At 39.6% G+C, this 27,569-nt stretch overlaps 1 protein-coding gene across 4 annotated transcripts; it reads right to left on the reverse strand.

The window, feature by feature from the left end:
• Positions 1-769: 769 nt before the first annotated feature.
• pou2f1b (POU class 2 homeobox 1b) lies at positions 770-25,606 on the reverse strand. Of its 4 annotated transcripts, none has more exons than XM_055031733.1 (15): positions 25,561-25,606; positions 15,705-15,770; positions 15,123-15,208; positions 14,321-14,416; positions 12,108-12,305; positions 11,897-12,014; positions 11,723-11,814; positions 11,456-11,629; positions 10,463-10,604; positions 10,128-10,273; positions 9,241-9,426; positions 8,988-9,102; positions 7,833-8,148; positions 7,667-7,752; positions 770-6,959 (listed from the first exon to the last, which is right to left on the reverse strand). In XM_055031733.1, exons 1-15 carry the CDS (start codon positions 25,604-25,606, stop codon positions 6,688-6,690), a joined length of 2,139 nt encoding a protein of 712 aa, XP_054887708.1. In that variant the 3' UTR covers positions 770-6,687. The 4 variants fall into 4 exon arrangements, with proteins under 4 accessions (XP_054887708.1, XP_054887707.1, XP_054887710.1 ...); XM_055031732.1 differs by having other exon boundaries at positions 9,241-9,429; XM_055031735.1 differs by lacking the exons at positions 14,321-14,416; positions 25,561-25,606 and adding an exon at positions 16,031-17,813 and having other exon boundaries at positions 9,241-9,429; positions 11,897-12,011.
• Between the last annotated feature and the right edge of the window lie 1,963 nt (positions 25,607-27,569).

Here is a 27,569-nt window from a genome sequence, read left to right on the forward strand (position 1 = left end):
TCTTGGGGCAAAGAGCTTGACTTTTACAGGCATGTTGAAGTGATTACTTCTACATTTGTAGGATGTTTGAAACTTGCAAACATCTCGAGTGTGAAGTAGGGGTGTGGCAACCTTCTCTCGGGTGTTTTGCTCCAGGATAGGCCGATTAAATGACTTAAGGAAAGAGTAACAGTTACAAAAACTGAAGCAGCGTGTCAAGACGTCAGCCAGGAGGTTAATGCTTGGACTTCAATTCAGTTTTGTAAATGATGAACAACACTAATACTCCTTCTAAGTTAGCCACAAAGTAACTTTAAGGACAATAAAATCAATGTTTTGGAGTAAAACGTTCAAAAAGCCTGGATCCGACTCCCAACAGGAAATGTGTGAGCGGTGCCACCTACAAAGCTTTTGTTGGGAAGAATTAGCCAAAATTCCCACAAATGATTTAATAGGTTATTATTAAAGGACATCAAAAATATTTCACCCTACTAAAATAACTGAATAGATGAAATTGTATTGTTACCACATGCTAATGAAGCACAAGTCAACTTTTGACGTTAAAGTTGCTTGGAAAAATAATCCTCCGTCTGACATTTAGAAAATAGTTGAAATTTAATTCCGACTAAAGTTTAGTCTGATTTAATGTTTTCGTTTTTTAGCTTGCTGTTGTGCTGCAATAATAGCAATAAAGGTATTTTACTTCAGCACAGACTGAAGTAAAATTGAACACAACAGGAACTCCGCAGACGGATTCACTGTACATAACAGGAGAAAGCACATGTCAAAACACTTGGAAAACAGTTTTAATGATGTTTACAACAAAAAAAAAAGAACTGTACATTTACAGTAAAAGATTATCTTTGTATGTGTATAAAAACAAAAAACAAAAATACAGCAGACAAATGCATCAAAATCTACTATGTATCCTGATTCACATACTTAAAACTCCTACACAATCTTTCATTTCTAAACCCCCAGGACTGGAGGCCTTTACTTCTTTTTCTTTTTTTTTTCTTTTTTTTAAATTCTTTTTAGTAATAATGTCAGAGCAGTGTCCCTCTCTCAGTGTTGTATTTCAGGTGAAAACCAAAACTCCTTACATTCGAGTCCTGGAAAGTAAATCGATAGACTGCAGAGTAAGAAAAAGGAGGAAAATAAAACAGGAACACATTCCTTTAGATCAGCCCAAGCTTCCAACATGAATTGTTTTACAGAACGCATTTCTTGAGATACACTGACATAATATGTACATGGTTGCCATCTTTTTTTTTTTTTTTTCAGTTTTTTATTGAAAGCTGTGGTTGCCTGGGCCGGAAAACTGATAATCGCACACATGACACACCCAAAAAAACATACAAAAATACTATATCTTTAACCTACTAAGAGTAAGACAGCTCTGCAATTAGTTCCATGCTGTGACAGAAAATAAAATAAAAAATAATAAAGAGGTTACAACAAACAGACGCTTTTCACACAAGTTTTTTTTTTTTTTTCTTCTCAGAAATGTACCAAAATATACATCTAAGCTTTGGAATTACTGAGGCTAAGGACTAAAAGCCAGAGCTGGGTTTTGTCTCTTAATACACATGCTGCAGGGCGGGAAGGGCGGCAGAGAGAGACAGAGACAAAGAGAGAAAGACAGAGAGAGAGAGATCTTTGGTATCTGCGTTTGTCAAAAAGTTTAAATATTTGGATTTTTGCTTTGGGATAGCGCTTGTGAGAGCCGGACGGCCTCGCCTGGAGTAAAGCCTTAGACAAAAGTGTCACCGAAGCCCCGTCGGGTCTGAACCGGGCGGGGACGGACCGTGATGCATAGTGTCACAGAGTCTGTAAAGAGACGACGGTGAAGGGAAGGACGAGTTTCTGGAGACATGGAGGGGGAGAAAGGGGAAGAAGAAGTCCTTGAGAAAGAGAGAGACGCAATGGAAGAGAGTCAGGGAGGACGTACAAAGTCCTGAGCAGGTACAGCGTGCACAGGATCCACCCTCAGAGTGTATTAACAAACATCACCCAGCTATCGCCACATTGGTTCGTGCCCGTCACAGAGGCCCGCTCAGCCCCCTCCGATCCCCGCCCACAGGCACTGAAACCGCTGCACCGACAGGACGCACATTCACTACGAGAAAAGCACAACAAAACAAACAAAAAGAACATCCCCTTAAACGCTTTGGGACTCTGGAGGATGAGGGACGTGGAGAGAGTGCAGCCTGGATTAGATGCTGAGCAGTGAGGCGGGGATGGGCGAGACGACGGCGTTGCTCGCGTACAATCAAGTTAGAAGTCTTTGGTTAGCGTTGGTACCACAGGAAACCGAGAGCGGGCCACGACAGGAGGAAACCTGCACATACTTGTACCGTGTCATAAATAACAAGCAAAAATATGAGCAAAAAAACAAAACAAAACAGGATTGTCAAACTTAAAAGGAAGGGTACAGACACAAAAACGAGGGTAGGAAATTAACTAAAGTGGCAACAAGATTGCAGATTTTTCAGTTCTGACAGAAGTAAAGACACGTGTGTGCACAAGTCGTGAAGGGGAAAAAAAACAGCAGACATTCACAAGCACTGGTGTGTAATCTGCCTCCACCTTGTGGCAGTACAGGTATGAGCAGGCTTCTCCACCGACATTTTTTTTTAAAACTTTTAAAAACATTTTTCTTCTCTTATAAGTAGATTAAAGCAGGTTTCACTCAGTTTTGAGTTAAGAAATGAGGTATACAACAGTTTGTTTTGCCTTACTGGTGGTCCACCTGTTCTTCCTCCACAGCAAACTGACATAATCGGGCTCAATATAGTCGCCTGGTTGAACCACGAGAACGCCTTGAAGTCTCAAGATCACCTACTGACAGTGAAGCACTAAAAGCCAAGAAAACAGCTCATCAGAATATCAAATAAAAAAAAAGAGAGAACAAACAAATTAACCACAAACGGTACGATTTTCCCAAAGCAAGCTCGGCGAACGGCCTGCTTGAAGCCTGTGGCCTAATCAGTAGACGAACTCAGTCAAAAAAAAAAAAAAAAAGAAGTAAGCACTTCTCTATTACAAACTTTTTGATTCAAGAAAGAAAAAAAGAAAATCACTCCTTACACCAGCTGGAAGATGAGGGAAAATGCACCGTAAAGGTTGGCAGACAACCCAAACTCACTTTCATACACAAAGAGCCACTGGAATTACAAGTAAAGCATTTTCCAACCTGGCCGAAACAAAACGCACATCACTAATCCACTCCAAAATGCCCCAGATATCTTCCATTTCAACGAAATGCACCAGAGTAGCCCTCACACACACACACACACACCAACGCAATGCTACAATGCTCATGTCTTCTACGCAACAGTAAGGCATAAATGATAATGTTAATCCTCTCTTGTCAAACTACAAAAGCCAGTGATCGTATCGTATCCTCTCACGCTATACAAAAAGAAAGGCCAAAAAGTTAAAGAAAAATGATTGTTAAAGACAACACAGCAAATCAAATTCACAACAACGCAAAAATAAAATCTTAGCAATAATAATAATTATAAAATAAAGCAACAAGGTCAGATGCTTCAGCGTCTCGAGTTCCTCAGGTCAAAAACAGAGGCATCCTCACCGACTTCCTCTCATATTTTTGGTCAGGTTAATAAAAAAACAAAACAAAAAGTGAATAAAGCATTAAAAGACTGCGGGGAGATTTATTCTTTTGAGTTAGCATGATAGACACTACATTCAATCTTGATAACATACTAGTTCAAATATAAAATATGAATATCTTACACGTGTTTATATATATATTTATATAGAATTCAGAAAAGGTTGCTTCTCTAATTGTTAAGTCTTTCCTCAGATAAATATTTCAGTAACATCCTATGGTGCCAGCTGGTTCGTCATGGTGCAGGTGAAACATAACAATTAAAAGAGGGGGGCAGGAACTGAGCGCCCCCTGCAGGCTGGAGGGGGCCAGACATCCACAAAGCTTTGATGAGAAAAGGCTTTTACTTTGGCAAAAAAGATCTAAAAAAAACAAACAAACAAAAAAAACAACAAAAAAAACAAAAAAAAACACATAAACCCAGAAATACCCTTTAAATAGTAGTACTAGAAAATAGCAGTAGTAGTAGTAGTAGGTTGTCCTTTAACGTTATGGTTCCTATGAACGGTATAACCTCTGAATGGGAAAGCCAGACAGTACTTATACATTCTACACCCAGAAATGTCTAACGGTGAACCTATGTTGAAGTTTCTGCTGAGGTATATTTAGTCACAATTATTAAAAAGAAAACGAGGAGGAGGATCGTGTGGACAAATTTCACAACTTACAGTCACAGAAAAAAAAAAAAAAAGAATCACTGCAGGAACTAAAGTCGTCATTTGGATATGGATCAATGCTACCTTCCCGTGGGGTGTGACTGAATGTGCTGCTATGCAAAACAGTTAGGTGGGTTTACAACCAGTTCACAGACACAATGGGTCAAAGCGGAGACACCGAGACGAACATGAAGAATGTTCTCCGACGATTGGGTTTATGCATTTACACAGGTGAGTCCTCCCGGTGGGAGGGTCGAGACTACCTAACCCCGACTTCCACAGGGCGTAGTCGTAAAGCTATAAAGGAAGCATGCAGGCCTCTCGACAGCTCGGCCCCCCGTCGGGAGCTTCTGCAGCAAGTTGTTAAAGCTAAGTTTCTGTGATCTGGTTCCAGCAGCACCAAATCGGGGAGAATCTGGCATTTGGAGAAGAGGAAAAAACTGCTTGCACGAGCGGGGGAAATCGTAGAAACCACGTGAACAGCAACTTGCGTGCTCCGGCAGGCACAGCAACTACTGAGTAAAACCGCTTTGGTTCGAGCTGTTGTTTTATGGCTGAATATTAGCACAAAACAAACAAACAAAAAAAGTCCATTAGGCATGGGCCAGTTACCTGTTACAAACAGTTCTTATGGTTAAAGTCGGTTTAATGTAATACCAGATACTTTTTTCTGCAACTTGAAGTAGTGATGCTGTGCAGCTGACCGTTTGGAAATATTTCAAGCCTCAAAAAAATCCTTCACTCTTATCAAGGAACTACTGACATGACAGTCGGCCAATCTACGAGCCAGTTGGCAAGGCGTTTAAAAAAGAAGAAATTAGATCATCTGAAAAGCGTAAAACTTGGTCTATCATACCGGCCCATGCCTACTTTCCACTACGGTTCAGAAAAAACATCAAAAATGCTACTAGAACAGATTAGAATAAAAAAAGAAAAAGAATACCTTGAAAACGGCTCTGAAAAACCAAAAATTGAGGGCAAGGCCCAGGTGGTAAAAATGAACAATTATGTCTCATAAAAGTAAAAAAGAAACCAATTTTCACAACCATCGCATCCCTCTCCTGTTGGCGAGTAGTGCTGCCACTCAAATTAAAAAACAACACCAAAAAACAGAAACAATGTTATCTTTGGAAAATGGTCATCAAAATATTGCATTTCTATATTCTGTTGACGATGAGGAGAGATTCTGCACTCATAAATATATCGACTAGACTAAGCTACACTGACTACACACAGCAACTATTTTGACAAATATTTTTGGTATATCTTAAAGTACGTATTCATTCCTCCCAAACTCAGGCAGACTGCAGCTCATCAATCCAGTTTTTTTTTTGGTACAGATACTGTGCACAAGTTCATATATGACAGTACTACTATTAAAAAGAAAAGGAAAAAAAAAAAAACACAAACCCACAATAAAATCCCATGGAGCCAGTAGTACTCGCAGTACATGCCCCTCCTCGAAAAAAAAAAAAAAAAACACACACTGCCAGAAACTGATCTGGAAGAGCTGCAGAAAGCACATTGCAACCCAAACCACCTCGTCCGGATACGTGGCTGCAGCTCGCTCTCTTTAAAAGCTTTTCACACAAATATTTCGAGCCATTTTCTGTCAGTGTCAACAATCCACAACTAGACCCTCATTTTACAAAAGCTAAGAGGCCGTTTGACCGCCACAGCGACTTGTAAAACTCAGTGTTTCCAGAGAAGAGACGCAGAGAGACCCACCCAGTCACCTCCGACCCTTAAAGCAATGATAACCTTTAAATCGGCCACTTATTACTTGCATTTAAAGCCTTATAACCACGATTAAAAAGTGATAGGTGAATATTAACTTATTAGAATTATATAGATTTTAAAGTCTAAAAAAAGTACATAGAAAGGAAATGCAAAGAAGAGTACAACTTTGATATGATTTAAGTTGAGGCCTGTCAAAAACATGAATAAAAAACAGAAAGAAAGTGACGTACTAACCCTTGTTATCACGACAAAACATTGAGATTAGTGAAAAAGACTCAAGTTTAAATGTTAGAAGGGACAAGATTTAGTTTTTTTTTTTTTTTTTTTGGTTAGACGTGTCAGTTGTGATTCTGACCTCGTAGTAGGAGGAAATATGTACATAATAGTGTGATGGTGCAGAGTTTGTTTTTTCTTTTTTTCAGGCCAAGAGTGTTTGTGAAAGAAAATATTGAGAACTATTGAAAACAAAAAAGAAAGAGAGAAAAAAAAAAAAGAAAAACAAAACCTATGCCCAATTACATTGGATGTCGTTTTCTTTTTGGTGGCAGCAAATACATTAAATAATGTTCTACTTCTAATGTGAAACGTGTGGGGGGCGGGTAGTGAAGCCTGTGTCCCCCGCCCGTCGTGACGGGAAGTAGTGCTCGCGGCAGGAAGCGAGGCATCAGGAGCGAGGCTTCACTGAGCCTTGGAGGCAGTGGTAATGGTCGAGGCTTGCACAGGCACGGCAGCGGTGGTGGCCTGGTGGTGGGCGTCGGCGGTAACCTGGAGCCCGCCTGCCCCCGCCGACACCAGGCTGACGGGGTTGCTGGTGAGCAACGACAGGTTTTGGGGGTTGAGGAAGAGCGGCGTGGTCACCAGGTTGGGCGCGTTGGCCGCCGAGGTGTTGGCGAACAGCAGGTTGCCGCCGTCCAGAGACGTGATGGGGATGGGGCCGCCCGATGCCAGTGCTGAGGAGGAGGCAAGAGGATCGGCTTTAGTGTGCAAAACACAAGGTCTTCAATAATATTTACATGTGTTTAACTAATGCAACCATTTGTTATGGGCTGTTTAATTTATCCAAACATTACTATCCATTTTCTACAGATAGATTCAGTTCTTTATTTGCAGGAGAAACAAAGATTGAATAGAAACAATTTTAGTCGTTTGTCTTTGAAATCAGTCCACTCAAATAATAAAACAGTTAACAATGACGTTGACTTTAAGGCTGTTTTTGGCATAGAGGCCAAATTAGATCAGCACTATTTCATAATCTATAACCCTGACGCTCCTCAAATCTGGTCTGGATTATCCTCCACTGAATAGAACTTCTCTAAAGCCCATATTGGGATTTATTAATGGTTGCTGCAGCGAATCAAAACTAAAAAGATCAACGAGTTTAACAGAAAGTTTTATTGTTACCAACACAGATGTAAGTTGTTTTTTAGATAATACTATCTAAAAGAAAACTCTCCTTTTCATCTTTTAGAAAGTATTATTCTAAATCCATTGAGCAGCAACTGGGTGTTGCTTGCAGTTTTATTTCATCCATTGTTTCAGTGTGCAATGTCTTACACAAAAGAAACACAAAAAAAGAGAAAAACCACACTCATTTTGCTAAAAGGGAAATTATCCAAAAATGTTTACTACTGGGTCATGATGCTGGCCTAGCACACACCTTGAATTGCAGCCAGAGTGCTGTTATTCATCAGAGGACTCAGTGCACTGCCAAGCCCCCCAGGAGTCAGACTAAGAAGGGCGCCCCTGAAAACAAAACAAACATTATTAAGGCAAATACAGGGGGAAAAAAAACTCATCAAATTGTAAAAAAGTCAGAGACTAACCCTGGAGTGAACTGGGATGATGCCATCAGTCCCGGAGTCAGCCCCGCAGCTGCAGCCATGGCTGCAAAGCTGGCACTAGTGGGCAGCTGGGCAGTGGATAGGCCTGGAGCGGCCACCATTACCTGGCCCGTCCCTAAGGACGTCGCTATGGACGTTGGCGCCTGCGTGACCAGCGCCTGAACGCTGGTTTTGCTGTCTGTGGATGTGGACTGAACAGTGGTCGTGGATGGGTTTATCGATGGAGCGCTGGTTGACGTGGTGAGTACAGGTGCGGTGGAGATGACCGATGCAGTGTTTGTGCCTCCAACTGTTGTGCCTTAGTAGATGGGGAAAGAAGAGGAATCAAATTTATTTTTTCTCCATGAAAATAATCGGGTTAAACGCTCGATTTAAAACATTTCCATCATCAATTTACAAAAAAAAAAAAGAGTAAAAAGAAAAGGAAGAAGACAAAATCTTGTGTAAACTGGCCCTGTCCTCACAGCCAGGACAGGGATATCTTGTTGGAAACAAGATATAATTTATTCCAAAGTGTGTAAAAGTTAATCAGGTTTGACTTAAAGTCGCTTGAATGAAATTAGAGCATTTTTTTCCACCCCTCATCTAAACTGTGCCAGTTTTACTCCATGTACCGAAAGTTTTACTTTTGCAAATAATGAATGTGATGTCGAAATTGTTCAACTGAAACTCTGCAGCCTGTTCTCTTTTAAAATGTGTATAAATATGCAAAGTGGTCCCCACCTAAACCTCCAACACTTGCCTGCAGCTGTTTCCTTTCAACTGAAAACTACTTAAAAGTTGCACAATAGCCCACTGCAATATTAAAGACACTCTCTAAAACATTACTGAAGCTAAAACAACAAACATGTAAGATTTTTGATACTCAGTCAGGATGCCGATGATATCTGCGACTTATTTCAAGATCGAATAAAGTTAAATGTAAGCAGGAATGCAGCAGCTGCAGGCGTACAAAACAGAGGAAGCTATTTGCCTATTCATAAGTTTGTGCATGGTGAGACTCCCAGGTGTAGATTTACAGGTAGGGCATTTTAACACCAAGGTTGCTCTTAAATAGTAAATAATGATACATGAAACAGTCACCCAGCTTAGATCAACTGATTCAAGGTTTCAGTCAAAGTTAAGACAAACACAAACCTGTGAAAGCCAAACTAGAGACACTGGTGCTGGTGAGAGGCATCACTGGGTTTACAGTCAGGGTGGTGGATGTGTTAATAGTTGGACTGCTAACAAGGCTTGCTGTGCTTGCCACCTGGAGACGAGGATATGGAGGAACAGTCAGGAAGCTTCTCAGGGTTTACATCTTGTTTTACGTTTAGCTTAAAGCATGAAGTGTGAAGGATCAGTCAAGAGATCCAACACTGCTAAAGAACGGTTTTAAGGTGGCTACCAAAGGGCTGCTGGGGGTAAAGATGGTTTTGATGGAGGTGCTGCCTCCTCCATTATTGACGCTGCTGGGCGGGTTAATCCGCTTCTCTTTCTGTCGGCGATTGCAGAACCAGACCCGGATCACCTCCTTCTCCATGTTGAGCTGGTCAGCGATAATGCTGATCTCGTCAGAGGTAGGTTTTTGGTTCTGCTTGAAGAGGGCAAAGAAGCCAGGAATTCCCTGTCAGTACTGAGGAAACTGCAGCGCTGCGTCATCACAAACAACCTCATCGCTGCATCACAGTTTGCAAAAACTGAGTTTCAAAGGCAAGTTTTCAAATTTTTCCAGCACCACACTTTTCAGATGGAAACTATACAAATGAATTAAAAAAACAAGTATCAAATCACCATTAAGTACGTTAATTAATTATTAACATAATTAATTACTGTTATTAATAATACCTTATGATAGTATTCTGAATAGCAGGGACAAAGTAAGCTGAAATAAAACAAAATTTTAATTCTCTCTACACCTGACTGGTCTGAGAACAAAACGTTGATTTAACAATTTTTTTTTTTTTTTTAAATCAGCAATTTCAATAATTTTAGTGTATAAAAATATAAGACCACCTTCATTTCAATTATTCAGATCAATAACTCACTGAGCCATTAGGAATAATAAACTGTCATTATTTTGTATAAATCTGCCTGTTAAATTACATTTTGGCTCCAATGAAATTCTTACCCTAAATAAATAATACCCTGCCTTTCTGTAAGGAGTCTTTTCCCCTAAAAATCTACTGCAACTTTATTACAAAACAATGCAGATAGATAGATGTCACGCACTTCCCAAACCTTGAAAACTCAATTCAATCAGGATTTTTGATTTCATGAACATGAGGCTCTCACCTCCAGAAAGCTCTTTTCTAAGGCCACTCGAATGTTGGTCTCGATACTGGTCCTTTTCTTCCGCCTGCGGTTGATGCCCTCTATGCCCAAGCCTGAGGAGCCCAGGGCACTGGGGCTGGACAAGGACTGGTCAGATGTCAGATTCTCTGCACAAACAGCACCGACAAAAGGAAAGGAGAGAGGTAAAGGCAAAGTAGATCATACAAAACCCACCGTCCTTCAACTCAGAACATTGAGTTCAAGTTCTTCAAAATGCTCATCATGATTTGTTTGATTCATCTGCCATCAAACTCAAGAAACACACTTTTTATATTCAGGTGGGTTTAGGGACAAACCTGCATCATTAAGCCACTTCTCCAGCAAAGGCTTGAGTTTGCACATGTTCTTAAAGCTCAGATTCAAGGCCTCAAAGCGAGAAATGGTGGTTTGGCTGAAGTCGTTTCCATACAGCTTCCCCATAGCCAGGCCGACGTCCCCCTGCGATTTGAAGGGAGACAACGACACGGAAATATGAGTCATAAATTATTAACTGTCCTCTAGTCTCCTATTTCTGATTAAAGCCTCTAATAACTAATCTCTGTTCATTTAAATTACATAGTGAAAAGATTTTTTTGGATTCGCAAAAATATTCTGATCAGAGCTTAAAATGGCAAACATGTGACTTTCGCACATTTTTCTTCATTTAATAAGCATGGATCTATGAATATGCAAGCTGGTTCCTGCTGCTGCAGCTCCTGAATCTCAGCTTGGTTCAGACACAGAAAACTAATCATGCTACAAGACAGGAAGTTGTAATTTAGGTGTAACTCAACTGCACAACTTCAAACTGGAGTTGAACACTAACTAAATGTCAGAGCTTCCTTTATGTCTCTGTACTGGTTTGCAATATTATATTTCTTTAAAGGTGCCAATAGTATATGATACCTTGAAGATGAAGAAAAATGAAGAAAAACACAATTGACATTAAAAAACAGAGTTCCTTTGTAATTTATGAGTCAGAGTCCAAACTTTCTCAAACTTTAAATTCTCCTCCCACTTTTATAACATTCTGGAAACGAGTCCAAAACATGAATCTAGTTACTTTTTATTTACCAATTCCATTTAGCTTCATTTTAAAGTCTGCAACCAAAAGATTGATCAAATCTGAAGGAAATTATCCTGCACCTTTAATACATGCACATACATTTTCCAATATTTATTTGGGAAATCAGAAAGCAAAATTTCCTGCTTTCACAAACTATGTAAAATCAACTGGAGATGCTTACTGCCAGCACACATTTGTGAATCTAACTCGAAATCTTTTTCAGATTTATCTCTTGACCATTCACCTGTGTGAAGCCCAGTTTGATTCGCCGCTGCTTGAAGGTTTTGGCAAACTGCTCCAGCTCTTCAAGATCACTGGGCTCCTCCATCGTGGGGGTGTCCATCCGCTTGGGGGGCGTCTGACTGTGGGGCAGACTCTGAATGTTGGTGGTTGCCGTCGTACGAGTTGGAGATGCAGGCTGCAGAGGAAAATGAACGTAAATTAAGAAGTAAAGACAAACAAAGCATATATAAGAACTTAGCAACGTAAACAAACTTTGATTATATCTTACCTGAGTTGCAAGGGTAATGCTTGTTTGAGTCGGATGGAGGTTAGCTTGGCTTTGAGGTAGTTGAGTTAGAAGACTCTGGGCTGGCAATATGCCTGAAGAGTTACATGCAATAGGAACATTTTAACAAAATTGTGCTAATGTTTCTCTCTAAATCGTGCGAGTAAATTCACATGCCTTGCTGGGCCGGCGGCGTCTGCGAGATGATGAACTGAGTGGGCTGCAACGGCGTTGCGATCGGGTGGCCAGACTGAACCAGGACAAACTGAGGCAGGGTTAGATTCTGCGGCAGCTGCTGCACAAAAAAGAAAAAGAAAAAAAAGAACACACACAATTAGCTGACTGTTTGAAACTTTTTACTGGAAGCGTATAGATAGCGGCGACTTACAGGGGCGATTTGGATGGGCTGTGACAGGGGCAGCTGGGTGATCGGCGCAGCTGCGGTGGCCGAGATGTTGGCTCCAGTGGTGCTGCTCTGCTGACTGGCGGAGTGCTGCTGCTGCTGCTGCTGCTGCACGGCTGCAGCCAGCAGATGAGCTTGGGCCTGCTGGAGCAGCAGCTGCTGCTGCGCCGGGCTCAGGGTTAACTGAGGGGAAAAAAAACACGCAGGAGGCGTGAGACCGGAGAGGCTGGAAACACTGAGGAAGTAAGTGATGCGCTTTAGGTTTAAGGATAGATCACACGGAACATGAAGCGTGCTTTGTCTTCGATACCAACGAAACGTTTATTGTCAAATGTGATAAGAGTTTTTGATTTAATGCCTGGCATGTTTGAGAGAAATCTGGATATATTTACAGGAAATCTTTCAGAGTAATACCTATCAATAACAAACTGTTTTTGATAGCAACTTGTTGTTATTGTTAGTTTGTTTTAAATAATTTAAGACAGTGACTTCAGTTGGTGTTGATGCTACACAACCACAAGTGTAGTTGTACTTTGTTGCCCCAACACACCAATCATAGTGCCTTGCAAAAGTATTTACACCTTTTTGATACTTCTCAGGTGCGCTGGTGGCATTAGCCCCTTTACAGGGGCTAATGAGATTTTACCAATGAAAAATTAAATAGTGGCAGTAAGAGAGTTGAGAGAGAGCCATCAGAAGTCAAATTTAACCATTTGTTCTAGATCTAAAAAAAAAAAAAACATGTTATAGAAAACTGAGACAACCCATAATTCTAAACACATCATCTCCACAATGACACATAGTGGTGGCAGCATCTTGCTGTGGAGATGCTTGGTATAGAGATGGGTAGATTTAAAGGAAGAAAAAAGGCTTCAGCAGCAGTAGATAATGATCCTTCATTCAGAAAGCTGGTTCGGATCAAAGCATATTCATTTGGTCTAATCAAAATCCAGACCTAAATGAGTTAGAAATTTTGTAGCAAGATTTAAAAATTCCTACTTACAGATGTTTTCCAATCAATCTAACCAAGCTTGAGCAATCTTACAAAGAAATTTCAGTTTCTAGTTGAGCAAATTTGGTGGAGAAACCACAAAACTTGCAGCTCTCTCTCAACTCTCTTACTTCCACTATTTAATTTTTCATTGGTAAAATCTCATCAGACCCTCTGAAGACAAGTATCCACACAGCATGATGCTGCCATTAGCGCACCCGAGAAGTATCAAGTACTGAACTAGAGGACCTGAACATAAATATATGCAACACTTTTTAGATTATTTGGAAAGAAAGAAAGAAAGAAAGAAAGAAAGAAAGAAAGAAAGAAAGAAAGAAAGAAAAGAAAAAGAAAGAAAGAAAGAAACAAACAAACAAACAAAGAAAGAAAGAAAGAAAGAAAGAAAGAAAGAAAGAAAGAAAGAAAGAAGAAAGAAAGAAAGAAGAAAGAAAGAAAAAAGAAAGAAAGAAAGAAAGAAAGAAAGAAAGAAAGAAAGAAAGAAAGAAAGAAAGAAAGAAAGAAAGAAAGAAAGAAAGAAAGAAAGAAAGAATGAAAGAAAGAATGAAAGAAAGGAAGAAGAGGACCTAAAATCATGTTTCTTTTATTTATTCACTACCATCTGTCAGTCACATACAATCTTAATAAAGTAAACTCTGGTCATAACATGGAAACAATCAGGGCAGTGTGAATACCTTTGCAAGTCACGGAATTTTGTAAACTGCAAGTATTTTTGTAAATGTCCTTGCAGAATGTGACTTTACAAAAAGATAAACAAAAGCTTAGGCTGTTTTGTAAGCACAAATATGAGTCATCGCAGGAAAACAGAGAAAAGGACTCATGCAGCTGCGCCAGGCAAAAGTGCGAATGAGCATGTTGACGTCGATGTTCAAACACAGATCCACATGCACAGTAAACATTCACTCCCGCATCGCACAGCAGCAGCCGTCAGGTCCTCTCAGGAAAAAACATGGAAATGAAATGCCTCGAATGCTCGTCTTACACTTTCAGTTATGGAGACGTTTGAACATAAACTGACAGCCACAGAGATGAGCAGGCAGACAGGCAGAGGAGGCTCAAACTTATCCAGCTAACATTTAATCAGCTATGTTTCTCCAGCAGGATTGATCATATTGAGAGGTGATCACTGCAGGATGCACGTAACGACGAGGTTGTGACCGAGCACAGCGGAGGGTGGGGGGCCACTTACTCCAGCAATCTGTCCCCCTGCCAACATTAGCTGGGTCTGAGGCAACACGCTCTGCTGGACGGAGGCAGGAAGAGCGGACGAGTCTTCCGACTTCGACTGGCAGAAGTGAAGCGGAGAGCCAAACTTACTTTTACGTCCTTTTAAGTCATAATCATAAAATATAGGAACAAGACACTGATGTTTTTCTAATTAAAGCAAATCAGATCAAGAAACAAAGCAGCGTGCTAAACAAGAACATGATAAAAATCTAATTTCTCTGCTACCTGAGTGGCTCGGTCAGACTGCACGCTTTGTCTTTAAGCAGTGAGAAGAATTTCAATTTTTTTTAAAAAGGCAGCAATAAAAGTGGGCATTTTAAATGTGTCGCAGCCTTCGGAGACAGGAGGAAGTGAAGTGAAGGGAGGGGAAGAGCAGAGATGCTAATTAAAATAACTGTTATGCAGCGCATGTAAATTCTGCATAGATTTGCATATTCTCTGCCATCTGTTTCCGAGCAACCGCAGAGCAGCTTAATTAGCATACGGGGTTGATTAATCTGCCTTGTTGCCAGGCGACACTGCGAGAGCCTGGCTCATTTAAATGAACTCCTTGCTTGCAAATGTTGTCATGCTGATGAGCATGACTCTCCGAGAATTGCATCTGTTTTTTTTTTTTAAGCAACTACTTTTATGAATATTTAAAACCGCAGTTCCGCTGCATAAAAACACCTCCTGTAACACGGCTCCTCCTTGCATTAAAACAAGACATTTTTGAAAGGCAAAAGTGAATGCTGCAGCTCATGCAGGCATGTGTGATGTGCTACCTGTTGGAAGAGGGCTTGTGCATGTGCGTTAGAGATTGTGGTCGGCACCGTCTGCCGCTGAAAGTCCAGTCCATTGGTTTGGACTCCTAGAGACAGAAACACAGACATGTTTGTAACAGTGGTTCAACCGAGAAAGGAAAAAAACAAAAAGAGGAACACTGAACATATCTGCAGGTGGGAGGAAAGGTTTCTTTAAATGCATATGAAAACAGCTGCATGTTACTGATAAATGAAGTTTACATTTGGAGCTTACGCAGGAACTCAAAGCATATATCAAGAAGAATGCAAATGTTTATCTTCGGTATTCAACGTAAGGCAACGTAGTTGCAGCAAAATGTCACTAAAGCGTTGAAACAAAATAAAACAAACAAAAAAAATTCTGGTCACTTTGGAAAGCTGATCAAATGGGTTTACAAAGATTAACAGGATGGTTTTGTGTTGCCAACATTTTAAAAATAAATTCGGATCTTATTCTGAAACCTGTTGAATGAGGAGATAAAACTCCAAAAATTCAAGATCTTCACCATGCAAAAAAATAAAAAACTGAAAGAAAAAAAAAGAAATAGGCTGATCGATACTGACCGGTGTTCTCGTCACCACTTTCCATTTCACATTTAGAAGTTTCTGACTGATTATTCACTTTAGCATCTGAAAGAACCAGACAGACACATCATGAGATAATCTCATTTCAACTGGTGCTAAAATATTACTCCTGCTCTTCAAGTCCTCATTCATTCTCACTGATGAAAGCTACAGAAAACTCCAAATTTAAAAAAAAGCAAGATGCTACAACCACGTAGGATAAAACCTGTTACATTTGCATGTCGATATTCCAGATTAGCCTTTGAACAAACAATAAAACCCAGCCGAACTCGCTCAGTCTTCTAAAAAAAAAAAAAAAAACTCACCCGCTTTTGCTCCACCTGTGCTTTCCTGCATGCTTGCTGGACCTGTCGAGAACAACCCGACCGACCGGGCAACCCCACCGACAGGATGTCCAGAACGCACTCCTTCCTCCCACGCCTCCCCCTCCGTCCCCCGCCTCCTGCCTCCCTTCTCTCTTGTTTTCACTCTCCACTGGTCAGCAGCGAGCACACAGAGACACAGGGACACAGTGGCGGTCTCTACCACACGGTCTGCTGAGCAACACTGGGAAACGCACACTGGGAAAGCCAACAGGGTCTAGCCAAACAGCTCTCCTTGCTCCCCTCTTTTCTTTTCTTACAGCTCTGCCCCCTTTTTTTCTAGCACTCCCTCTCTCAGCTGCCAACATTGCCTCTACTTCTGAAAAACTTCTCTCTCCCTCTCTTTCTCTCTCACTCTTTCTATCTCTCTCTTGCTGGAATGAAACAAACGACAAGTGCAGCTGGCGGCCTCCTTCAACACCGACCCCCCCTCCACCTTTTCTTCCCTCCATCCAACTCTATAATGAAGCATAATCAGTATTCAGCTGATTAAAGCCGTATGCAAATCTACTCCTGCCTCGTTAGTGATGCAAGGCTTTGAAGTCCTGCGAGCAACGCATTTCACACCGGGCTCTGAAAGCTCTCTGCATAATTTAAAACGCCTATAAATATTTATCAGCTCATTAGCATATTAATTGGATGGCTTTTGGAGGACGATAAAAAACAGGGGAATAAGGACAGCGGAGAGAGAGAGAGGGAAAAAAGTGCTCAAACTAGCACTCTGCACAGCAGAAGGAGGGGAGGAAGCAGCACAAGACCAATTATTGTTTGAGCGTCGGCCTAAAAAGTAATTAGCTAAGAGCAGGTAAAGGGGCTGCAGACATCCCAGAATGCAACGTGAGACCTGACAGCAGAGGGTTTGCAGTGTTAGCTGGGTGAACTGCTTCGATGGAGCGTCTGCGACTGGAGACTGGGCCGAACTGCTAAAGAGGGAGAGAGGGGGAGGTTTGGGTTTTGTGTGGGGGAGGGGAAGGGCAGAGGGGGTGGAGGGTGTTGGACTCGCTCAATCGGAAATAAATAACTCCACATTAATCCACCGGCAGCTTGTCATTACTGTGAGAACCCCCGCGGCGAAAACATTCCAAAGCGAATGACTTCAGAAAGTGGGTGGTGGGCCGCTGGCGTCCATGTTTATGAAGTGTTTGGGGATTAACATATTTAGATTAGCTTTACATTCCATTAGTGTTTCGTTTTGGTCCCCCCACCCCCTTTTAAAATTCACTCGAAGCATGTGCTGAGAGTTAATGCGGCAGAGAAGCGACCCGGTTATGGAGCCGCACAGGTGTCCAGCCAATCAGAGAGGAATGCGAGGCTGGATTTGGGTCTTCTGGGGAAGGGGCTTACCGACTAAATCCACAGCAACTGCTCCTGGCTAAAGGCCTAATCAACCTCTGTACGTACCAACCACTGCCTGACCAAATCACAGCTGACCAACGCTGATAACTGTGCCAGCACCACAGTAAATACTAACGAACATGTTTTCTTCCTCATTTCTCTCTACATGCATGCTGGAAAAAAATATTTCCCTTTCAACCAAGTAGATAAAATTACAGATGAACTGAGAAATAAGCTGGCCCTCATCACTTACTGCCCAGCCAGAAAATAAATACCCGACCTTTTTAACAATCACTGAACAGTACAGAAATACTAACCCCTTATACTCAAGAAACACTCTTCAGTATAGAAGTGGTTACTGATGGAACATGACTCAAAGTTGGCTATTTTAAAGAGAGATGCACTAATTCGATATCAATATCTGTATTGGTTCCTGATATGAGAATTTTCTATGTTCTTTGATTAATTGTACATTTCATGCTCATTTTATACATTTTCAATACATTTTAAGAAGTTGAGTGCTGCATGTTGATTGAATCATGGAATGAGCTCATGGTCGTCACCTCTGGAGCCCATGGACAACCGGAGACTGAGTACTGTATGTTAATTGATCACGATCAATTAACATACAGGAGCTCATGGTCGAGTCGTGGGCAGGGAAGTAGCATTCTGATTGGCTAACCCGTCTGGGAGAGGGGAAATGGCCATTCCCTTCTTTCATTGGAGGTTGTTTTGGTAATGAGTATAAAAAGCAGAAAAGTCCCATTGTTCAGTAGAGTCAAGAGTAGAGTCTCTGCTGTGGGTTACATACGGACGCCCAATTACATGTTGCTGCAGCTCTTCCCCGAACTGTCGGCTCTCCAGCTCACTGTGTCACGGTAAGAGCGGATTGAAAGAATCTAAGCATTACGCATTGTTTGTTGTGTGAATGATTTTGCTGTCATCTGTGGCGGAATAAAAGGACACATTTATTCTAGCAGAACAGCGTGTTGTCATTATTTATCACCGATCACCCCCGATCCTGCTTAAAATTTCACAAAACAATTCCAATATTTAAAAAAAAAAAGTCTAGCTCATGTATCAGTGACAATCCTTGAGGGCAGTTCTATTCAGTCTAATTCTATTCTTTGGGCTCTGAGCAACTTCCTGGCTTAATATTTATTTTACATTATCTTTATAATTCCTAATCAGACAAATGTTCTGTCAAATTGTTCAGAAAGTGCAGTAAGATTTTTTTTATATGTTTCTATTGTTATTTATTATTTTACATTAGCTGTTATTCTCCTAATTGCACTGACTGAACAAATTAAAGTTATGTTGTTTTCACATGTTTCACCAAGCGTTTGCGGTTGCTTTTGTATTTAAGTCTGTTGTACTGGTACAAAATGATCAAATAAATTCTTACTTCAGAACATTTGAAGTTTTTAAAAAATGAATGTTTTAAGTCTATTCATCACAGTTTTTCTGTATCGGATCGGTATCTGCCGATAATAAACCACAAGATATCGGTATCGGAAGCAAAAAAAGTGCATCGGTGCATCCCTAATTTTAAAGTTAATGTGATGTTTCAAAATGAAGCCAGACGAAAGCTGTAAAGAAGATTCTCAAAACCAATAAAATAATGAAGAAAGTCTGCTGTTTGTCCTGACCGCTACCTTTAAACAGGGTGAGGCATCAGCCATTAACCAACCCTGAACACAGCAGTAGCTTTGTTTGAACATTTTTAAGAGTTCAAATATTTGTTGGCAGTCTTTCTGGAAAGGTTATGGCGACCCTACAGGGAACTGGTGTTAGCATGACTATTGTTAAACATGGTAATCACACCAGTTATGCTGAATGCTACTACAGGTTGCTAAAAGCTGCTTGAAGCATCACCTCTGAAAATGTTGTGCTGGAATATTTCTTATATTATAGAAACATCACTATAATTATGATGATTATAGAAACATCATAATTATAGTTTTAAATAATTATGAGGCACCAACTGCACTCTCTCACTTACAGATGGGGTGACATTGCTTCTGGACTTAATATGAATCAGTGAAACATGCTTCACAGGACTTCTTAATGGTGAATGAATGAAAGATTTAAAATGTAACAATCCACCAAAAGTACATGAGGTTTCCCCAATCACACATTATCCCAGACAATGCTTTTGTTCATTTGTAAATGACCCTAACAATTATTTTTCCAACATAATCCCAAGGATTTTTCTGTATTTGTATTGTCTATGATGTAAAGACAGCTTCAGTGGTTAAAAAAAAATTCTTCCTCTACTACAAAAGCATTGTTCAGTTACATTTCTACTCTAACCAGGAGGGAAATAACAACTTATTTGATTTTCATTTATTGTTGTGAAAGAGAAATGAAAATCAGCTAAAATCTGTCAAGAAAAAAAACTCGTATCTTTAATTTCAGAATCAACTATGTTTTTTCCACGAAGAACTTGGCAAATACATCTTCAAAATTCCCTCAGATCTTGGAGTCAATTAGAGTGGCACAATATATGGAATCATAATTATTATTGCAGCAATATCAATATCTGCAATATCAGAAAGAACAATTTTGATAAAACATTATGACTGATATATGTCAGTCATAATCCTGTGACATGGCTGTAAATGATGAATGCCAATAGTATACTTGATACACTTTTTTGTGCTGTTGATTTTCACACCTTGTGCATATTTTTAGTGGCAGAGATGATGAATTTCACAAAAAGTGGTGGTGAAAATAATCATTGAATCGTCATAAATAAGTACTATCACAGTAGTGTTTGGCAATACTATCTTAATTGCATGTTTTCCTGCCCTAGTTTGAATCTGAAAATAACTTGGCTCACCTTTTATCGACGACTTGAACTCTGCTGGCACATTCTAGATGACTGCCTAATAATTGTCAAAACACCTCTGATACTCAATATACCCTTCACACTATTTATCAGTCTTATTCCCTTCAAGACATAAGTATTTAAACAATTTAAATAAATGAAGCATGTTTAAATGTATTGACATGTTCACACTTGTCAGCCGTTTGTTCAAAGATGAGCATTTCCATGTTTCATGCCAACTGTAATCAAAAGATTTTGAAGATGTTGCCTGAACAAGGTAAACCTGGGGAGGCTGAGAAACGACTCTTCATGTCCTCAAGCAACCAAATGAGAAGCAGAGGAGAAGTGAATGCAAACTTGGTTATCGGCAGCGCTACACATACACAGCCCCTTGGTTGAATGGTTTGCAAAACCTCAAAGTGGAACAATGCATTATACAAATATCCTGCGCAGAGAATTTTAAACCGTTATCTCATTAGCGTTGTAATACGGGAAGGCTGGCTGAATTCTGCAGGGACATTAATGTGAGCTGAGAGATTCGACACGAGACTGAGCAAAAAGTTAATTAGCGCATCCTCATTCTGTACTAGCACCTTTGTTTTTCAGGGTTAGCTGAGATTATACGGGCACACTGTACATTTAGGTCAATCTGAGCACCATTCTGATTTGTTTTTATTGGTCTGCATGTACGCGCAAGACAATTTATCTGAGCGTTTGGGGCCATTAACCTAAAAACACAACAACTTCCCAGCTAACTGCAGCATTTTTATGAATATTCCAAGCAGATTCAGACTGGAGGGTAATAAACCACACCACAAAGACAAGAAACTGCAGCTGGACCGAGTCCACAAATGAGCAAAACTACATACAGCATGCCGAGTAATTTGATGAACAGTAATAGGTCTGTCACCTCTGTTAGCTACCGTGGTTTCTCTCCTGGGTGGTCATTAAGCAACTTTCGGTAGACTAGGAGGAAAATACAATCCGAGCAAATTAAAGTACATTTCTGAGGACAAGGCCTCCATTAAGCACATGCAACAGAGGTTAGCCGCATGACTCGCTGTTACAGTTTAAATTCACATGAACGTCACTGATGAGGGACATGACATTTATATTAACTCCTGGATATTCAGGTGGTTACTCTTCGTTCTGAACCTTCTGCTCTGTAGCAAGTCAAAGGAAGCTCAAGAAAGCAACAACATTCTTACTAATCTGCACGTTTTCCTATGCAAGACCTCCATTTCCACTTCTCACTGTTTATAGCGAAAACAAGCTACAATAAAATATCAGCAGTTTACTACAGATCTTAATTATGTCTGAGGCATGTTTCCGTTAGGAGCAATGTGACGGTTATTGCCTGCAACATGCAACAACTTGCCTTTCCCTGCTATTCCTGAAAGCCTTATTAAAGATTATCTCTTGTTGCTACATCGTAAACACGCTGTCACCTTTACTTTTCATCTCCATCTAGACTTTTAATGCTATTAAATGCTTACCTAAGCTTGCTTATTTTTTGCTCTGGTATTGCAAAAAACATTTCTCCCTGCTAATTGGAATATATTTAACAAGTTTTGCATGTCATTGTAAAGTCAGAGTGGATTTTTTTTTTGTTGTTGTTTTAATTCCCCAGAAACATGAGAGGTCCTAGGGCACCACAAGACTCTTATTATTATCTAAAATGTTGCTTCCACCATAGGAAAAAATCAGCAGCCTGTCTAACAGGAGCCTGCATGGAGGCCCTCTCAGTGCTCTGAAATGGCATGTCCTGAATTTATTACAGCGGGTGTTACATTATTCATAACAACCGTGTTTACAACAATGAATATTCATGATGGAAGTACAAGGCTAGAATGAGGGTGGAACTGTGAAACTGATTAAATGAGAAAAAGTAGCTCCAGTTTGAGGGAAACATTCAATTCTCAGTTCAATCTAATATAAGTCCTTTTTTTTCTACATAAATTAACACATTTTTCACAGTTGCAAATACACTACAGGAAAAAAATGTAAGTACTAGCATGTATGAGGGTGTTACATAGGAGACATAACCAAATTTACTTTTCTTTGGCAATCCCTAATGCAGTACATTTAGTTTAAGCTCTTGGAACATAACATTTGACACTTAATTGCACGAGACTGGTTTTGTACTTTGAAAGTGAATCAGTTTGGAGAAAAATACAATTTAAACAAATGGCAGACAAGGTTCCTACACATTGTTAAATATAAAAATTCCACAAACATTTACGTAGCAATTTTTAGGGGAAAAAAAATACAATATAAATTTATGGTACATAGTTTATAGTTGCCAGGCTTTAAATGTGGATTCCACAAATGGGATGCATGCCTTATCATTTTGATGAGTCAAATTGATAAGGCATGAAATGTAGAATTATGCAAATATTATTCTGTTCTGTATTTTATTTTCTCAGTACATATTCAGTCTTAGAAAACACTTCCCAGCACTTTTAAGTAGATCTTTCAAAAATCTCTACGAAAATAACCAAGCAGAAAAAATACATCTCCTTTTTGGTCAAATGACCTTCGTTATTATTACAAACTCCATCTGAGTGCAGTTATCTAAGCCAAAGATCGCTTTCAGGAAGGTTTCATTCATTTCTTCAGCTGCTATTTCATGTTATCTGTTCATCTTGAGCATTTGCATTTGGGTACTTGAATGCTATTTTTGCACATTCAAATACTATAACATTATTGCGAGCACATTTAGTCTGAGCTGAAAGAGGAAGCCAGAAAAAAAAAAAAAAACACTAAGTGAGTTGGAATCAGTGAGTCTGTGGCTGCCGTTTGCTCTCCAATCGCTTTATAGCTGATTATGATAAAGGCTGCACTGTCCCCTCAGAAGCAACATTTTCTTAAATATTTGCCAAAGTATACTAAGATTTTAAAAAGTTCTGACTTAAAAAACATTAAAACTATCCAATTTGATTCACGTGTGTTGGACAAAAATGATAGGACACCGGTCCTTTAGAAGTGAAATGAGACGGCAAAGAGAACGCCTGAGTGACTGAAGTTCATTAGACTGCATGAAACAAATAGCTGCCCTTTTGTTGCACACTGCCAGACAGCTTGCTGAAAGAAGACAACGCCTTAACTTACAAGAAAAAAAAACAAAAACAAAAAGAGACAAATTACTGTTTGAAAATACTTCCGGGCACAAGGACACAAAATCAAGATAAAGAGACCAAAGGAGTCTTCATCCCTCGCACTTATTAAGGTAAACCTGTTAAATGTCTACATTTAGCAAGCTGTGTTACATAAGAACAATAAATATCACACATTTTTAATCTCTATATTAATGTTGTTATACCATTGTAAAATGCCAGAAAAGTTATTCGTTGTTGGGTCTTATCTTTGAATATTTAGTCCAACAAAACCATGTTTGATTAACATAAAGATGAGTAATTTTTTAAATAACCCAAATAACATTTTTCATCAACCTTTATGTCATAGGTCAACCAATTTGGTATGTTACCGAATACTTAATTGTATCTGATTTCAATCAAAACATTTGAAATAGTTTGTGCAAGTTACAGAATTTGTCAATAATTTGTGTTTCAAGCAAATTTTCTAATGTTGAAAACGTAACATTTTGCAAGAACAAAGGTGACCTTTCAGTCCGATACAACTTGTATTTCGGAACAACTCATCCCTAACAAGGCAGATCCCAGTATCATTTTGTAAATATATTGTGGTGATATAATATTCCAAAGTACTTCTTAAGTTGTGAGTGTGTGCGATTTTGGATCAGATATTTTCCTCAAAAATGGTGGCGCAATAAATCTTAATATACAGAAAGGAATTTTGGCCTGAAAAAGAAAAGCATACGCAAAGCAAATTAAGATATATATATATATATATATATATATATATATATATATATATATATATATATATATATAAAGCCAATGTCACAAGAGTGCAGCCCAACTTCATTAATTAACTCTAACTACCATGTCCAAAAAGGAGTGGGTAGGAATGTGCCCTTCTCAATGGGTTTGTGAGTTTAAAATAAATGAAATAAGAAGTGTAAGAGCATGGAGTTAAATAGTGCTGTCATGCTGTGTCTTGCCTGCCCGGTCATGAAACCAGCATGGAGAATAACAAAAAAAAAAAAAAAACACCTCCTGTCTGTTATTACTGTGGCCTTCCGGAAGTGGGCCTCGCCACCCCTCCCTGTGCCTGGGGGGATAACACAGGTACCTCTGAATTCAGTGCAGCTTCACAAAGTCCAAAGACAACCTTCCGCCGCGAAGGGAAGAAAATCACATTGAGTTTTCAAAACCAATCCTCCAGAAGCAACGAAGGCTGAACAGAATACATTATATTCTGTTACAGATTCACCACACTCGAGCAGAAAAGTGCACAGAGCAACTTCTTTCAAAACGCTGCTTATGTTACCTCTTAAACACAAACACAGCAGCTGCATCTTACGAAGCTAAAGTTAACTCCAGCACTATTTGGACTGACACTAGCCACTTAGGTGATGACTACGCTGGGAGAAAAGACGATGATAATAGCTTTAAAGTGTGGTGTTGACATGTATTTGGTGTGTGTGAAATAATGCTGAACTCCGCACTCTGGCTGAGGGAGGGAGGCCTGCATGAATAACACAACAGGCTGCTGCTGTGGCTCCGCTGCGCCGAGCACAAAAGACAGAGGCAAAATGCTGTCGAGAGGAGAAGAGGGGGGAAAAACCACGTCGAACAGAGGCACACCGAGATGGCACTGTGCTCCTAATGAAAGCCATGTGTCCTGTGTTTAGATTCATATCTCCGAGACGTCCTGGTTGTGAAAGAAACGAGCTCAAAGCCGCTGCCCGACCGGTGAAAAAAAAATAAAAAATGAATATGCAAAGCTCCCTCAAAAGCCTCACTGTGGGCATCAACACAAAGCCAAGCGTTAGCCGGTGAGCTAACGCTAATAGACTACCAGCCGAGAGCCACTGGAAAACACAGATATACGCTACATATGAACCCGAGCCACGACGGCGATTACTAATAAAATATGCTAAGTTGTATTTGTCGACCGAGGTATGAATATGTAGCGGCGTACGGGCCGTCTAATCACACAAAGGGGGGAGGCATGTTTCCATGTATTTCTGCGTCGCACTGCAACAGCTCGTTTCCTCCTCTGTCAAATTACAGTTTAAGCTAGCTGTGTGTAAACTAAAACAAAGCCTAACGTGGTCCACGTCGGCCGGTCGTTCTGTGTTTCATCTGCACTCTGCAATCATAAATTGCGAGTAACGCAGTTTGAATATGAGTATGAATATGTAAAATGCTGTAATCATTACCTGGTGCTGAACTCTCATCTTGACTCGCTGCTCCTCCGTCCGCCATTTTGAATATTTAACCCGAAATCCCAACCCTGAGCCTGCCTGCCTGCCTCACACACACACCTAAACGCACACACACGCAGTGAAACACTACTAAACAAATACCTTGTTGTACTTTATGCAAGTAGCGCGTAAAATACAGTGGTTGTGTTCCGCGTCGAAATACAAAGTCTAGACCTCATAAAGTCTAGACCTCATGTTCACATAAGGAAACAGAAGAAGCAAGGCAGAGCAGGCTCTTCGATTTATTGTGAGCTGTGGCATATTTACATACATAAATAATACAGTTTCCCTCTCACTGCGAATTTGGATGTAAAAGGCCTCGGAGGGGAAGCCCGAGTAGACCTGAAAGTTTAAAATCGTCTCTGGAGTGATTATTCAAAACAGACTGACTTCCTGAGCTGACAGTTTTTAATCACACAAACATCTCAATAAATACCAATGTTATGGAGAGGTGGATTTGTTGTAGTAATCAAATTTATTGCACACAATAAGATATTTCGATTGTTGCAGAAAATGGAAAAGCTCAATTTCAAATTTGCGAGATATTTAGGGCTGAACTCTCAAAGGCGTCACAATCATGTTGCTTGTCAAAAAGTGCACTTACTATGCAGTACATGGGCACACTTTTAATTAGACTGACATGTCCGTATTTATAATAATCCCATTTTAATTTACGTTTTCTGAAAAACCATGCTTGATTTTCATTAAAAAACAAAACGGAGATAAAGACTCTAATGAGTCAATATGACACAAGTTTCCCTTTTTGGAGTAAAATTAATTAACTTTTTGATGATATACACATTTAGACACACTTGTCTCTCTGTCACTAACCACATATTTATCCATAAATTGTATTCAGAGTTTGTAGCAGAGAAAGCAAAATAATCATTGCTTATCTGAATCAGTTACCATTGGTACTCCAAAAGGGGTGACTAAACACAAAGTTGAATATTCAGAAATAAAATTCAAGATTAATTTGTTTTTTGTTATGATTTTCTTTGTTGTAACATATTAAATGCAATCAGTTTATTATCATTGTTAAAATTAGATTAAAACACACAAACAAGATGAAGCATGTACAAAAAGTCTAATAATAATCTGAATCAAAGAGGAGGGACAAGCAGAACTTGTTTTTTTTGTTTTTTTTTGTCATATTGTGGATACTGGAGTATCAGGCTGAAATGAAGATGAGCCCAGACTGTTGCGTATTGTGAGGACGTTGGTAGGTTGTGATGTTTGTTTCAGTTTCCTCAGAAAGTGTTGTCTCTGCTGTATGTTCTCCTACCATCAAAGATCTACCACATGGTTGCTGATGCTAAGTGGCGGGAAGTGCTTCCTTTCCACTGTTGCTTTATACTTGATCTCATAGAGGGATTGTTGCAGAGTGAATGTGCAATCATCCAGGATTAGACACATTTTCAACTAACAGCCATTATGCAATTAGTTTAACTTGACTGGATTGCTTTATAATTTTATTTGGACTGTAAGTAATTCAGGTCTTTAACCATTTGACTGCATTATATTAGTATGGACTGGACTTATTTGATTTAATTTGCAGAAATTCAAATTTACATGCAACTAATCCATCTGTCTCTATAATTAGATATGATTTGGACCAACTTTTTTTCTTATTAACAAAGTGCCTCCAGATGAGATTATTTTTTTTCTTGCTTGATATTATTATCCTGCATTGAGAACCCAAAGTTACTTTAACAGTTTTTGAGAGCATTATTCTTGTTTATTTGGGCTTCAGCAATATTTCAATTGCTCAACCACATTTTGGGTTTTCATATCGCTACTGCTGATTTATTTTGATCGTTGGATGAAAAATGTTCTCTGGTACAGATTGCAGATTTTAATGAGTGAATGTAAGCAACAGAATTTTCTGTTTTTGATTTTTGTTTATATTGACTGTTTATGGGCAAGAAAAAATACAAATGATTTCTGTCCAAACATAATGTCTT

Source organism: Poeciliopsis prolifica, unplaced genomic scaffold, assembly GCF_027474105.1.
Source record: "Poeciliopsis prolifica strain line A6 unplaced genomic scaffold, Auburn_PproV2 SCAFFOLD007, whole genome shotgun sequence".
NCBI lineage: Eukaryota > Metazoa > Chordata > Actinopteri > Cyprinodontiformes > Poeciliidae > Poeciliopsis > Poeciliopsis prolifica.

Excerpts from the sequence above, each read along its gene's own strand:
- pou2f1b (XM_055031732.1), bottom strand. The coding sequence starts at position 25,606 with ATGGCGGACGGAGGAGCAGCGAGTCAAGATGAGAGTTCAGCACCAG. Across the intron at positions 14,417-15,122 it reads CACAAGCCCTCTTCCAACAG|TCGAAGTCGGAAGACTCGTC; the intron begins GTAGCACATCAC and ends CACTTCTGCCAG. Across the intron at positions 12,306-14,320 it reads CAGGGGGACAGATTGCTGGA|TTAACCCTGAGCCCGGCGCA; the intron begins GTAAGTGGCCCC and ends TTTTCCCCTCAG.